The 16,119-nt window shown below is 48.6% G+C and overlaps 2 protein-coding genes across 3 annotated transcripts in view; one reads left to right on the forward strand and one right to left on the reverse strand.

The window, feature by feature from the left end:
• Positions 1-14,075, forward strand: part of SYDE2 (synapse defective Rho GTPase homolog 2) — a 46,043-nt gene extending 31,968 nt beyond the window's left edge. The window contains exons 4-8 of the mRNA XM_040407920.1: positions 417-543; positions 8,032-8,213; positions 9,573-9,804; positions 11,420-13,208; positions 13,241-14,075. Of these exons, the coding sequence (XP_040263854.1) occupies positions 417-543; positions 8,032-8,213; positions 9,573-9,804; positions 11,420-11,874 (996 nt within the window). The 3' untranslated portion in view covers positions 11,875-13,208; positions 13,241-14,075. The remainder of the gene's footprint in view (positions 1-416; positions 544-8,031; positions 8,214-9,572; positions 9,805-11,419; positions 13,209-13,240) is intronic.
• A 1,353-nt stretch (positions 14,076-15,428) lies between these two features.
• DNAI3 (dynein axonemal intermediate chain 3) overlaps positions 15,429-16,119 on the reverse strand; it is an 88,915-nt gene continuing 88,224 nt past the window's right edge. For both annotated transcript variants that reach the window (XM_040407921.1, XM_040407922.1), the window contains exon 23: positions 15,429-15,580. In XM_040407921.1, the coding sequence (XP_040263855.1) occupies positions 15,437-15,580 (144 nt within the window). In that variant the 3' untranslated portion in view covers positions 15,429-15,436. The remainder of the gene's footprint in view (positions 15,581-16,119) is intronic.

The following is a 16,119-nucleotide window of genomic DNA, read 5'->3' on the forward strand; positions in this document are numbered from 1 at the left end:
GCACATCCCCTTTAAATCCGGGACTCCCTGTCGATCCAGAGAAAGGGCGCCCTGTTTTCCTGTATGAATGGAGCAGCCGGTCACCATTGCGTGCTGCCCCATTCATTGTGTATGGGACTGTCGGAGATGGCACAGAACAGCGGGTGGCTATGCTTAGAACTCCCCTAGCGATGAATAGAGAGAGCGCCATGCATCGGGGGGCCCTGTTCTGGAGATGGGTGCCAGTCTTAAAGCTAAAATGTTTGTAACGGACTCATAGGATCCAGTTCTCACATTGGTGTCCATGTCTTGCTATGTGCTTATCCCTGCCGTCCTGTTAGTGTTGCCATAGGGAATTAATGCTATGTATATTGTCGTGCCTGTAGTACCATATCGTATTTCACATTTTGCTGTCCCCCCCCCCCCTTATGTTGCAGGTGGTCGGCTTGTACCGACTGTGCGGCTCAGCAGCTGTCAAGAAGGAATTACGTGAAGCGTTTGAGAGGGATTGTAAATCCGTGGGGCTCTGTGAGAATGACTACCCAGACATCAATGTTATAACAGGTAGGAACACGGAGAAGCGTCCCTTCTTCAATGGAGACAGTCGGCTCTGAAATGTCTTGCTGCATCTGCCTATAAACTACAGCTCCCATCATGCCATTATTGCTGCCTTATGTAAATATTTGGCTTGCTGGCTATGCTGGAAGATTTCATCTCTAAAGTTGCAGAACTGGGAGTGCAGCTCTGGAGTACAATATAAGACAACATTGCACCAAAACCTGTGTGTGTGATTGCAGCCTCAGTTGGGGTCAGTCTGTGGCATTGCCCTGTGTGTAGATCATTCTCTATTATTATTATTATCCCCCCCCCCCCCCCCCGCCGGTTATGATGAGGGGTCTCATAGTTCTGCCGTTGCATCATGTCTGTCTTCACCCATGTGAATTTGATTCCAAGTAAAGCATGTCATACACTGAACAGTTCACTGCCCCCGAAAAATGAGGAATTAATGAAGTGGATGGCGCTTTTTGCTTGCTGTCTAAATTTATTTTGCGCGGAAGAGAATGCAGCAGTGCCGGCCCGGCAGCGAGGGTCCGACGAGCTTAAACCCTGAAAAAATAATGCCAGACCTGGAACAGAGCTAATTTAACAGCTAGCTTGCAGGAGGATTAGCCGAGGGCAAAGGGCATCCCCCGGTTCCTACAATATTCCTTTTGTGGAGGGATTAACGAGGCAAAAGTCACCAGAGGAGGAACAGAGGGAAAAATGGAAGAATGACACTCCGTATTGTTCCTGGAGGAAAGTAATTACTGTTTTATTTGGCTCCGGTTCTCCACCTCCCCGGTCGGCTTTCCTGCCGCTTTGTGGAGTTTGCGTCCAATGACAAGACGACAATTCTCGCTGTGTGTGTCCTCCTGTAAAAGCTGGAGCAAAGCTGTCCTAATTAGACGGAGATGTTTCCTAATTAGACGGAGATTCCCCGAGCTCTGTTACAACTGTATCCAGCTGGTTGGATGCGTTTCGCCTGCGCCGATACATTGAGACGAGGGATTTGGCTCACACAGGAGCTCACAAGATTTGTGCAGGTTTTCAGCCTTTCGGATGCAAACAGGAGAAGCGTTTGCTCAGTGACAGCCAGCAGGGATCTTGAAAATGGTAAAGGACGAAAACGCAATTACATTTGAAAGTTACGGAGGTTTTTCTAAGGCCGCACGCACACAACCGTATTTTTAGTCCCTTTTTTTTTGCAGATCAGATGCGAACCCATTTGTTTCACCGGGGCCGCACAAAATGCAGACAAGTATAGGACGTTTCTACGTGGGTAAAAAAAATAAAATTGTCATGCACGCGACCGACATCCGTGGTTTGCAGAACGAAAAGCACGGGCGTGTGCATGAGGCCTAAGGCTGTGATCACATGTACCCCGGATGCTGCAGATGTTATCACAGACTTGCATGCGGAGAAACCTCAGCACGTTTTAGGGCCGGCAAGAGGGATCGGATTTTACAGAGAATCCGCACCAGAATCCGCGCATGGCTTGACCTTCAGTGTGGATTTTGTATCCGCATCGTGTCCTTTTTTTATGCTGCGCATTTAACCCTTTGCAAGGCAGAGGGTGACATCTGGTGCAAACCTACAGAATTTACGCTGTGAATTCCCCTATGATGTGGATTTTGCTGATGCAGATAAACTGTGGAAAATCTGCAGCTGACCTGTCCCATGTGAACGTGCCGTTTTTCAAGAAGGCGAACAGAAGTCGCAATAACACCTGTACAAGCATCAGACGCCTGTACAGGCAATTTTACTCTTTACAAAGTCTCATGCGTATTTCTACGCAGTCCCGGAGTGCTGGATCAGCGCAGCCTGTGAGGCCCGTTCAGTCCCTGCTGTCTGCACCATTAATCCTGGCATGGGGCGGCAGGAACTGAACAGGCCACACGATCACCAGACCACCGCAGGTGCCCAGCACGGACTGATGCTGGGCTCCTGCTAGAACGCCAGGCATCAGAGAGAACCCGTATCCTGGCCTCTTAAAGGGGTTATCCTAGCCTGGAAATGCCCAGGCCCCTCACACTGATTATACTTCCCTGGCTCCCCGCGCCGCTCCTGGTCCCTGCACAGCCGCCGCTGCTTCTCCCCATGCGCAGATGAAAGCATCCGGTGTTGGGGGGGCCAGCCAATGGCAGGCGGCGATGGGGACGACCCTCCCTAGCGTCACCCGCGATGCTAGGAAGGCTCATCCCCATTCCCGCCTGCCATTGGCTATGGAGGCCAGGGCCTAACATGGATTGCCTGGCACCGGCACAGTGATGAGCGAAGGTATGAAAAATTCGGCTGCTTTGCCGAATTTCGCAAAGAAATTTGATCCTTTACAAATTACTGTGTCACAAATCGCATTCCTTTTTGTAAGTAGCGGGCGCAATGACTGGGAACTGAGATCGAACTGCCCCCCTCCCCCATCATTGAACCGCTCGGATGCTGCGTTCATTGCTGATCGTGACATCTGATGTTAAAATGGAGGCCTTTCAGGGGTTAATCGGTGTGATTATAACGTGTTGAGTGAATCCAAGCCAAACGAATTGACTTCAATCCGAATTACAGGAAAAATGAGATTTGCTGCAATGCCGAATTTCCTTGGACCTACTCGCTTCATCCATTTGCTTGCGGAGAGGCCGTCTCCATATTCTTGAAGAAAGCACACGAAATGTTTGCGTGCTTTCTTCAATAATAAGATGGCCACATTGATGAAGTGAGTGTTTATTTTAGTTTTTTTGCTGCCATTTCGGGAAAAATTGATTTTGTTACCACGAAGTGTGAGGAAATTCGGCTTCTTCCTTTTAATTCAGATTGAAGTCAATTCGTTTGGAATCAATTCGCTCAACACAAACGAAAAGCCACGTCTGCTCGTGTGATATAAAAAATGTAAAAAAGTGGTAAAGAACACGCACATATAGCATATCGCACCGTGTTTACCGCAACCCGTAAGATAAAGATAACATGTTATTTAAACGACCCCATGAACAACGTAATGAAACCCCCCAAAAACTGCCTCTTCGTGTTCTATTCTTCCATATGTGCCGGGTAATTTGGCTTCATGGTGCTTCAGCTGTAGTACCAGGCACGACCACATCCACGGGAGTGTCACTGTGTCAGGACCACAGTAAAGGGGGCTGTAGGGCTCCACCAGAGGTCGTGGCCCCTAGAGTGCCCAGGGGTCAGACACAACCAACCACAGCAGGGCAGAGCTTGGCACCTAGCGGGCACCTGCATCAGCAATAATTCATCCAGGGCCTACGGTCATAAACGTTTCGGCCTCTGGACCTGAGGAGTATAACCCCCATGATTGGGGATGCTGTCCTGGGCGGGTGACTTTCCGCAGGCCACATCCACTTACAGTAACAAGTCTCCCTTTGTTTTCCGGCAAACACAGCTGGTATTTCTGTCATGCTTTTGGGGATTAGCAGTTCCAGCTTGGCAGTCGCACCTCCAGCTCACGGAACAGAGGCCTTTGATAGATCGACTTCCTGTTTGTAATTTTATTTCTTGGCAGCTGTCGGCCCCAGACGCACACACGGGCTTTTCTTCTAGGGCCCGGCGTGACAATACAGCTGCCTGCGATAAGCGTCCTCGGCGCGGCGGCCGTTACACCCTGCTCCGCAGCCTTCCAGCCCTCCCTTTCTGCCAGGGTGCTCTCGTTAGCTGTTTGTCCGTCCTGCACATCACCCAGCTTTTCCTGAAACAGATTCAATGAAGAATCATCTCCCTTTTTATATATTTTCCGAAATGCTCCTTTAAAATGTACCTTCTCCATTTTGCTCTGTATATAAAGAATTCGGTAACTTGGTAAACGCGGTGCCTTACATTTCTCATTCTGATTCAAGAGCTGCGTTTACAAGTCTGAAGACTTCAGAGCTGAAATCTCCCCAGCGTTTCTTGCCATTTCAGCGTCTGCACAGGGATTTACCTTCTGGGAAGAGCTATCTTCACACTAGACACTGTATAGCAGCGGTCTCCAACTGCTGTGAAACTACAACTCCCATCATGCCTTCAGCTGCTGTATAGTCATTTTGATGTAGGAAGAACTTATCTTCTCGTGGTCAGAATCCTTAGCGTATCCCAATGCAGAACCCGCTGCAGTTTCTGCCGCGGTCCCGATCTCTGAGTAGCTCCATTAAACAGAGCTAAACGGCAAGCAGGCTTCTGCCGCGTCTTTCCAAGAATGGACCTTTCTGGAAAACCGCACTTTGCTGCTTGAACTGTGGCGCGACTATCCCAATTGAAAACAACGGGGAGGGGGGAGGCGGTTTCAGCACAGATTTGTTGCATTTTTCGGCACTGGATCCGCCCGGAAACCCATGCCAAAAATCTGCCGTGTGAACATACCCTAAGCTTGCTGTTTCTAATAAGCAGCAGAATTGTGAATGCAGCTCTGGAGCATAATGCAGACGTGGATATATTAGTACAGCTGCTCCGGTGTTCATGTACATGAAGTCTTTTTCTAGACTTCCTGATGGTCTTCAGAGGCGGACACTTGGGGGTTGTCGTAACCTCTGGGGCTTCTTGTCAGTGCCTAGACCCCGTGTAATCTAAAACCAGGTCCCAAGTATCTATAAATGTTTTACAGGCGCTCTCTCCAATGACCCCTTCTCTCTCTCTATGGATTTACGGAGTGTCCCTCCTGTTTATAAAGTGCCCCCCTCTTCTGTAGAAGGCGCAGTGTCCCTTTAAGACTCTAATGCTGGGTTAGTGTATACTTTCCTATTGCTGTAAATGGTTATATGGCGGTCACAGGCCGGCGCCCGCTCTGTACTTACCTGATGGTTTCCTGGACGTACGGTTAACGTGTAACCGGCAGCAGGTGCAGCGCCGATGGTAGATTCACAGATAAATATTAGTGTATGCTTATATGCGCCATTCAGGACACTGTACGTTGTTATCCAGCTTTCCCATTGAGTAATGGCTGACTAAACGGTGCCACGTGTGACCATAGGTTGCCTCTGGTATTGCAGCTTATCACTATTGAACTACCACGCATTACCACGAGGAAGGGTGTGGCACTTTTACTGGAAGATGGCGGCCATGTTTCTCTTATTCCGGACAATCCCTTTAACACCCTGACAGATGACGACTTAAGAACTTCTCTTTGTATGTGATGCTAGGAGAACATTTCTGAGGCGCTTTTTAACGTCTCGTGTTTAAGTTCCTACCTTCTGTACTGATTATGTCCTGTCTGCAGCCACCACTAGAGGGAGCTACATTCATGTATACACTGGATACCATCAGAATAGTATGCTCGGAGCTCCCCCTTGTGCTGGCTGCAGGCGACCAGATTATCATTTAAAGGCCTATTCCGGTTAGATGAAGTTTATCCCCTATCCACAGTGAGGGTCTGCCCCCCCCCCCCCCCAAAAGTGTGGACCGTCGGGTCAAACCTGAGTACCTATTGAAATGGCCGAGCTCTGCACTGTATCTCCTACATGCTGAAGCTGCTGCTCCATTAATTTCGGGGGTACGGGGCTCCCTGTTCTAGTCATCGCTGGGGGTCCCATCTAATCTCTCTCTCCCTTGGATAGGGGATAATGTCATCTAGTCGGAGTGCCCCTATAGCTCAGCAGTTATCAGGGTATACAGACTGGGGGGGGGGGGGGGGGGGGGAGACCTTCACCCAAAACCATACAGGGCCACAGCGACCCCACAAAATCCTCCCAGTGCTGCCCCACATAGGACATGGCCTCTGACACTGCAGGACATCTGTGCCCTGAGCCGGCTGCCATCTTGTAGGAATTCCTGGCACCCAGGGCATTGTGCGGTAAGACGAGACGTGCGGGAGGCTTCCCGGCTGATTTATTTCCAGCACTGGAGCGTATTGTTTGGGAAGGTCGGGCATGACTGGAGCCTCGTCTCCGCACTCGTGTCACAACACGACACGCCAAAGAATTTCTCGCTTTCACATATTTGTGTCAAATACTCCAGAGGCTCGTGAGGGACTCGCGTGACGATGGGAAGATATTGCGGTCACTGGAATCTTACCCTCGGCCTGAAGTGACCCCCTCCCCCTGGGCTCCCGACCTCCATTTTTAACCCTCTAAGAACTCGTTGTACAATACGTTCCCTTATTCTCCTTGTCTCTCGCTGGGCTTGCTTTGCTTGTCTGCGGGGGCTGCCACCCAACTTTCCACGAGTCCTGAATGTAGACTTGTGGGTCACCTGCCAGCCCTCGCCTCTCCTGACATGTCTGCATCCCCCATGTCATGGAACATATATTCTTAGTACTCTCTGTTCTGCCATTCCATAATTATTCCTACTGGAAGTTCACAAACAAATTGCTAACATTTTTGCAATGAAGGTCCAGCTGGGTTTTACCAAGTTGGTGGTGGGTCATATCGGTGCTCCCATCACTGTGCAGGGACACGCCACAACTGGACCTTCACTGCAAACTGAGTTATCTAATCCCTATAGTAACCCCCAGAATGCCCGGGCCCCCCCTCTAGAGCATACTTACCTGCATCACGGGTGACGACAGGGAGGCTAATCGCAGTCATGGCCTGCTATTGGCTGCCCTGACAATACACCCCCCACTTTGATCCGCACAACGGGGAGATACAGCGACAGCCGTGCAGGGATCCGGAGGGACGCGGGCGCCGCGCGGCAGGTCAGTATGCTCTAGAGGAGGGGCCTGGGCGTTCTGGAGGTCATTATAGGGATTAGATGACCCCTTTAATTCATAATTTATAGCAGGGATAATTGAGGAATGGTACAACAATGAGTCATGGTGGTTACCAGTGGGGGAAAGGTGGGTGTCCCTGCACATCTGATGATGGCAGCACTGATATGGATAGTGTCCGACTGTGCAGGGACAAACCCCAAACTGGTAACCCAGCTGGATCTTCATTGCAAACTGCTAGTAACTAATAAACTTCTTGTATTGCTCCAGAATTATTTCATGGGGGTGGGGGGGTCTGACATTCCCTCAGTCATGGCCTCTGCTTTTCCGATTGGGAGCCAAGTCGAGAATGGCAGCGCAGCCCCATTCAAGTGAATGAATGTGTGATTGACGAGCCATTAGTGCACATCGTGGGAAAAATCCCTTCACCAGTCGTCTTCTGCTGCTGCTGCTGCGTCATTGTGAATTCTGCTCAGGTCTATAACACAGGGGATTATTGTATTTCTAGAAGCAGCGCCCCCCTTGTCCATAGGGTTGTGTCTGATATCACTACCCCATGAACTATAAATCTGGAAAAACCTTGCTGTTCGCTTCCAAAAATGAAGTCTCTCCTGTCCACGTGGAGTGTGTGGTACTGCAGCTCAGCCCCATGCACTTCAGTGGAGCCTGGCTGCAGATCCAGACACGGCCTACGAGCACTAGTGGCGCTGTTTTATAGACGAAAGCAGCCATGTTTTTCTATTACTTGGCGACCCCTTTAACTTGTTCTTCAGTCCTCTGCTCTTGATATTCATCTGCAGGGCTTGTACCCATGGCAGTGACCGTCATAAATGTCATCTTGGGGCAGAGATTTTGACACTTCCTAACTTCTGTCTGTTCTTGCCTTGCAGGAGTCTTGAAGGATTACCTGAGGGAGCTCCCTTCTCCGCTCATCACAAAGCAGCTGTATGAGGCCGTGCTGCATGCCATGGCCGAGAAGCCACTCCGGATGTCGGGCAATGGCTGCGAGAATGATCCCAGGGACTCGGAGCAGACTGTAGAGCTTCTGAGTTGTCTGCCCGATGTGGAAAGGGTGAGAACCACCACCCCCTGTAAACACCCCCTACTCCTTTAGGGTATAGTCACCGGCAGAAATGTCCTCCTGTATGGGACTTTTAGAAATTTATGGTGTCCCCAGAACAATCCATGGAATTGATTTTCACTGATTTGTCCCTATGACCAGTAACCGGCCGACCTGTTACATGTGCACTTGGCAGCTGAAGACATCTGTGTTGGTCCCATGTTCATATGTGTCCTCATTGCTGAGAAAAATTATGTTTTAATATATGCAAATTAGCCTCTAGGAGCAACGGGGGCGTGGTTGTTACACCTAAAGGCTCTGCTCTTTCTGCAGGTGCCGCGTCCTCTCCACTTTGACTTTAGGAGAAGTCGAGGCCAGACGTGGTGATGGTTTTTACTGCCTGGTACGATCCATCAAAGTGCAGAGGGCGCGGCAGGTGCAGAGAGAGCAGAGCCTCTAGGTGTAATGGTAACTCCCCCGTTGCTCCTAGAGGCTCATTTGCATATATTAAAACATCATTTTTCTCCGCAATGCGGGCACATATGAACATGGGACCAACACGGATGTCTTCAGCTGCCAAGCGCACATGTAACAGGTTTTGATGCTGAACCTTTGCAGGAGGATTTTCTTTTAAAACTTCCTTTGTCATCATATTGAAGAACGCTAAAGTTTATCAGCAAGCTGGGGAGAAACTGAGAGTAAAGGCGCATTTACGCGTGCCGAGGAGCAGCAGATTGTCGGGAAGGAAGCTTTCTTTCCAGACAGTCGGCTGCTCCTTCAGTGGAGGTGGAGCGTTGTATTTACATGCAGTGATCACCTCCACAGTATGAGGTCGAGGGATGGCTATTGCGATCGCTCGTCCTCCTACAGCTGCATTGTTTCTGAGCAGCAGATATCTGCTGGCCAGAAACGATAATTTAGGTGCCTGCACGAAGGACAGGATTCCCCCCCTCCCCCCCCATGAACGCACGTTTCGCACATTCATCAGGTCATCTCTTGCACCTTTGCACGGGCAGAATGTCTGGATCGAGGAACGTTTGTTCCCGATAATCTGCCCAATTATTGCACCGTGTAAATCCACCTAGACAGCAAAGGATGGGGATGATGTGCAGCAAGCCACGAAACACTGTGCGTGTTGGGTTTTTGTGCAATCCTATGCAAAGAGGTATCTCCCAAGGAAGATTGATTCATACGGAGCCACTTCCAAAAGGTAGCGCTAGCAAAATGGTTCTCTTTCCTTGGGAAATGCCTCTGTGCATGTTATTTGACCTATAAGTCTCCGTACAGAGCTGGTCTCTTTAAGGAGACCCCAACACACTGCCTAAGCTGCTTGGGTAATCCTACCAATGGTTCCTGTTGCTCTCCCACCAGGCCACCCTGAAGATGCTGCTGGATCACTTGAAGCTCGTCGCCTCCTACCACGAAGTGAACAAGATGACCTGCCAGAACCTGGCCGTTTGCTTTGGTCCAGTCTTGTTAAGTCAGAGACAAGAAACGTCTAATCACAATAACCGGGTGTTCATTGACTCGGAGGAGCTGGCCAGCGCCTTAGACTTCAAGAAGCACATTGAGGTTCTGCACTACTTGCTGCAATTATGGCCGGGTAAGATGGACTACTTTTCTTAGAGATGCTTCTGTTACGTGGTTTCCTGCCGTATAATGTGAAGTCATTGTTGTAGGCCTTCTATGCCAGGCAGTTCCTGAGGCTTGAGGGGGAAAGCCACCAAAATGGTTTTGTTTTTTCTTGCAAAAAAAAAAAAGCATCTTCTAGACTGTAAAGACCATATTTGATATACTAGTAGTAAAGCTGTGCGATATAACAATATAATATACATTGTGGCAATCGATAAAGAGGCTTGTGGTGTTTGCCATAGGCAGGTGACACACGGGTGAACGTGAGCGGCCATGGTCCAGGTAACACGTTATTGCCCGGGTTTGGAGTGTTGGCTTGGCATGGATGATGAAGCATTGTGGTGAGAGTGGTGCGATGCCTTGGTCTGTGCCCTGCTAGAGTGTCAGAGCTGCATGTGAAGATGTGAGGAACAGGTGTAAGGGGCCATCTGGGACATTGATGGCATAACCTCGAGATATGCCATCATTGTCAGATAGGAGCAGGTCCCAGATGTAGGACCTGCTCCTATCTCCAGTACAGGACCCCTGAAGTGAACAGAGCACGCCATGCATGCGCGCAGTGCAATCTCCTTCACTAAAGGGGCCCTGTTCTGTAGATCACTTTCACAAGCGGTTGTTCAATACATTTCAATGTATTGAATGACGATGCGTTTCGGGGTACCGCTGACCCCTTTATCAAGTTGCTGAAGAGTGTGGGTCTGCATCAGTTGCAACTGATGCAGACCCACACTCTTCAGCAACTTGATAAAGGGGTCAGCGGTACCCCGAAACGCGTCGTCATTAAATACATTGAAATTTATTGAACAACCGGTTGTGAAAGTGCACCCCTTGTTGTCCACACGCTTGACTCCTATTGTCTGGCGTTCTTCTACTTCTACCCAACTGGCGGTGTGATTGGACAAGTTCAGGCTGCATCACCAGTTAACCTTCCCATTTGGCCTTTATTGGGGTTGTGCCCAATTTGGTGCAAACCATTTCCCACTATCTGTGGATTTAATGTTCACTTGACATGCTCGCCCTATGAGCGCCTTTCTCTTCTTATTGCCACCATTTGCTGTTCTGTAGATATGAGTGGGGCCCAGAGGTGGGATCATTGATGGCATATCCTAGCGAGATGCCATCTATGGCCCAACCCCTTTAAATTATGCTCTGTACTGTAGGAGCTGCTTACTGTGCAGGGTGAGATGGAGTTGGATGAAAGCATCCTTCTCTGGATTCAACGGCTGGAGAAAGCAAAAATCTAGTTTTGCATGGTGACCCATTAATTCATGCCTGGGTGTGCATTAGGGCTTGCTCACGGTACCTGCTGGACGATGAGGTGCCCAGTGCCAACCAAAACATTAACTCTGTCTTGTCTTAACCTGTGTGGGCAGCATGTACCCTATACCAGCCTGGCATTCTGTGAATCCTTCCTTAGTAGGTTGTACATAGGCTTGTGTGCTCTGCCATGTCACCAGCTGTTTGTGCCAGCTTAGGATTAAGGGGTTTTGACTAAAAAGCATTAAGTGATTTTACACATTTTTCTTTTTCTTTGTGGTTATCATAAACCTAATTTATTTTTATTTTTTTCCTTCAACTTTTTACAGTGAAAAATGAATCTTCCAAAGAAGCTTCCCCGAGCAGTGTTCAGACAGAACCGCAGCCGTGTCTACGCAGGAAAAAGCCACGGCCACAAATGCTGAACCTGAATAGCTCAAAAATGTCTGGAGTGCTGCGGCCGAGAGCCGCCCGCCTGGACAGTCCCTCCAGCAACCGCTACGCTGGAGATTGGAGCAGCTGTCAGGGCAGCTACTTAAGTCCAAAAGAGGAGGCGGACTATGCAGATGTCCCCTCCGAGAGCACCAGGGACACCTTCGCCATACGGACTGAAAGGACGTACGAGCATCTGAAAGCCAAAGAACACCCGCTCTGTACCCCCACCACCGAAGGAGGATCTGAGGAATCGGACGTCAACCTCCACGACCTGCAGGAGAGTATCGACACTTTGATAGGAAACCTGGAGCGAGAACTGAGCAAAAATAAACTAGGCGTCGCCATCTAAACGTTTCTGCCCGTGATTATCTCTTCTCATTAGAAGAATCTTTCCCTTTTAACCCTGTGAGGGTCTACTAGTGTACCGCCGCCTGGTGAGTCCTTGCACTAGAGTGCAGCCGGCTCTCCTGCTCTTCCTGCCATGTACAAGGCAGGATTTCCAGGAAACAAACACTTACTTGGTACGTATCCTCCTAGAGGAAAACATTGCGGCTGCCGGTGATCCAGCGACCAGGGTCAGACATGTTACTGCCGTGGCTGCTGGTCTGCCCAGGAAACGCAGAACGGACTCTTTTTATACAGAAAATATATTTTTTGTAACATGAACTGTAGCAGCAATAAAGCATCTGTCGCCGCTTATTATGTGATGCACCCAAGTGCCTGGTGTCTGTACCGCAGACACGGAGGGACAGCTGTGACGGTGTCTGCGATATGTGGCATCATGTGGTCATTGAGACCTATGGTGGGGCCAGGGTTTTTCATCACACCACCTTAGAGAGCTGTCGGCAAAAATGCTGATTCGGCTGACAACTATTCCTCCAGACCACCTACCCCCATAGACATGACGGGGTCCATAGGGTCCCACTGTATGTGTGATTACTGTCCATGAAGGGTAGGGCTTCCATAACATTGACCTAGGGCTCCAGGATCTGCTCATTCTCCAGATTCTGGTATGTCCTAGCACAGGGATCAGCAATCCTCGGCACTCCAGCTGTTGGCAAACTACAACTCCCAGCAGGCTCCATTCATTTTAATGGGAGTTCCGAGTACAGACAAACAAGTGTGCATGCTGGGAATTGTAGTTTCACCACAGCTGGAGTGCCGGAGGCTACGGATCCCTGTCCTAGCAGCTTGCTCTCGTCCAGATTACCTTCATGTCGCACTGTCCATAGAGACCGAAGCCATTGACCAAGTCCATCTGCAGATACTGTAAAGACGATGTGCAGGATCTGCCGTACTGCGGTGTGCATAACCTTTACCAGTGAAGTCCTGTATTTTTTAAGGTACCTGATATATTAAAGCATTTTATATAAATATATATATATATATATATAAATCTATATAGAGATGCGACAAAATAATTCAAGTGGCTATTTAATAACTTTATATATTATGTACATAGGAAAATCTAAGTATAATATTGTACAATTGTTTCATATTGTGAATATTATGAAGGTGCGATGCGCCTCCGATTATACATTAGAATTGTGTGTGTGTGTGTGTGTGGGGGGGGGGGGGTCAGTCTTCCTCATGATGCTTATTAACATTTTTGAGACATTTAGGGGTTAGGTCCAGTGTCTTGTCTTAAAGCTGATCCTTTGTGCTTTTTATTGGCTGGAACCAGTATTCCAAACTACGCAGGCTGCAGCTTCCAGGCTGATGAGAGTTGTAGTTTCACAGCTTGCAGACCACTGGTGTACGCCGTTCACTACATCAGTGGGATCCATTCTGTGGCTCACTTGCTGTTCTGAAAACTGCAACTCTCAGCATGTCCTGCCGGCCTCTGGCTGTCCGAGTATGCTGAGAGTTGTAGTTTTGCAGCATGTTTCAATGATGTAGTGCAGCGGTCTCCAGATCCTGTTGAGCTAGTGGCCTCAGCCTGTCCAACAATATGGCAGCCACCATAGTGTAAGGTCAGGGATCTGCTATAATGAAGAAGTACCAGATACTTGCTGGCCAATGGAATTTATTTATACAGGCCCAGCGGCTGGTCGTGCTCCTACAGTACTGGCTACTGTGATGATCTGGGAAAGTGGTTAAAATGGGCAGGACAGGTGTTAAGACTAGATCCGGCCGCCTTGCTGTATAACAGTTCTCGGCTCGCTGGGAGTTGTAGTACCCCAAACAGCTGCAGTTTGCATAACACTACATCAGTGGAGGGTTACGAGGCGACGGGAAAGTACCGAATATGTTTCTATTACTCTATTTTTGTACAGACAGAATATTTTTTGAAAGCAGCCTGTGCCATTACATAACCGTATAGAAGTGTTCTGTCCGTCTTACTAGTTGTACTTATGTGTTGTAAAATCCCACTTTTTGGTAATTGTTTACACCATCCAATGTGAACTCGTGCGATTGACATGTAGAAAGCTTCAGCTCGTATGGAAATGCCTCAGAAATGTATTTTCTACTTTGTAATTTATATAAGAAGTATATATACTGTATATATTTGTTCTGTATTCCACATCTGTTACAATACAAACAGTTAATATCTATGTACCTGGTCTGGTTCTTGTTGGTGATCAGGGGGCTGATGTGGGGTCCGAGCCTTGTGGCTGCATTATGGCTTTCCGAAGGCGGCCGTACATAGATACTTTCAGGACACTTACACTATAGTACATCGGCAGCCCTGTCCTCTGCTCCATGTGAAATCGAGGACAGCTCAGCCGGAGAGTCTCTACAAGTCTTCCTCCTTCCTGCCCTTTGGATTTAGGGAAGCTCATTGTGTGGGCCCTGCTGAGGAGTACAGGAGCCAAGGCTAAGGCTACTTTCACACTAGCGTTCGGAGCGGATCCGTCTGATGTTTCATCAGACGGATCCGCTCGGATAATGCAGACGTTTGCATCCGTTCAGAACGGATCCGTCTGCATTATAACTTAGAAAATTTTCTAAGTATGAAAGTAGCCTGAGCGGATCCGTTCAGACTTTACATTGTAAGTCAATGGGGAACGGATCCGCTTGAAGATTGAGCCATATGGTGTCATCTTCAAGCGGATCCGTTCCCCATTGACTTTCATTATAAGTCTGGACGGATCCGCTCGCCTTCGCACGGCCAGCGTTCAGGTGTCCACTCGCTGAGCGGAGGCTGAACGCTGGCAGGCGGATGCATTCTCAGTGGATCCGCCTCCACTGAGAATGCATTAGGGCCAGACGGATGCGTTCGGGGCCGCTCGTGAGCCCCTTCAAACGGAGCGCACGAGCGGACACCTGAACGCTAGTGTGAAAGTAGCCTAAGTGTCCTGCCCCGTTACTGTTGGATGATGCCTTGTTAGGGATTATAGCACCCACAGCATCTTACACATACATGGTGGTGCAGCAGTGTGCCCACCAGATAATTTATGTTAGTATGGCTGTGAAGATTTTATTATGGTCTTTAATGGAGGAGCTGTATAAATCCATATGCAGTGAGCGCCACCTAGTGGTGGCTGCGGGCAGCCAGAATGTTGTCATATGCAGCAAACCTCCCAAAATCTTATCAAAGATGATGGTCAGTATGCGTAATATATGGTGGAACTGAAAATCTGTTGCAGGAAACCTCGTCTGTATTTGCACTGTACTATATGAAGGGGAGCAGTGGATTGGGAGCTCTGTATTCGTAAAGCAGACCTCTTACCCCTCAGGACCATTTTCAATACTGTTTAGAATTAAAGAGACTTATCCAGAAAGGGCGATGGGTTTTCAGTACAACTTTATTTATACAGTCCATAAGAACGCCATTAATATGATCTGCTGTACCAGTCTCTGTTATAATACTGTACACAACAACCTAAAGCCCCGGAGAGTGCAGTATTGGCCTCTGTATTCCCGGCTGCAATGGTGTACAGACAGACAGACAGATGTGCTTGGAATCATTAGGTTTTCACCGTTATTTCTTCATTTTCTTTCTTAATCCCCAGTCCTGTCAGAACAGCGTTCTCCAGTGCCAAGTATGCTGTGTACTCTCGGCTTATCTCCTCTTCAAGCTGCTCTTTTGACTTCACCGGTGGAGTGGCTTCCTTCAGACATAAACAGAACACGATTATACAATGCTAATTATAACGAGCGGCTTCTAATCTCATCCTATGTGAACATTCATGGGCATAAAAACAAGTAGAGGTGACAGGACAAAGTAAATTCAGAGCCGGGGCCAAGACTTGTGCAACGACTTGGAAGGAAAAGTGATGAAAAGTTAATTTATATTGAGCCCCGTACAAAGGGGACTACATGACTGCATCTCTTTACACCGCACGAAGAGGACATTTCCAACAGAAGAGACACATTTATAATTAACACCAGTTGTCCGGTGCAAATAAAGCCAGAAATCTGCGGCATCTCTGAGCTGTTGTAGATTTCTATTTAGGTGCACGGACTGCCGGAGGATTTCCCTAATTTATGACTAGACCTGCACCTCATCCTAAATTAGGCGATATCAAGACCAGCACAGAAACCAGAAGTCAATAAATCTCCCTCTGAGTTTTTAATGAGTCAAAGATAAAATGATGCCGTAGCCGCTGCCTCCTTGTGCCGAAGGGCACCGTCACTTACAGCAGACTTT

The sequence above is a fragment of the Bufo bufo genome, chromosome 9, assembly GCF_905171765.1.
Source record: "Bufo bufo chromosome 9, aBufBuf1.1, whole genome shotgun sequence".
Classification (NCBI taxonomy): domain Eukaryota; kingdom Metazoa; phylum Chordata; class Amphibia; order Anura; family Bufonidae; genus Bufo; species Bufo bufo.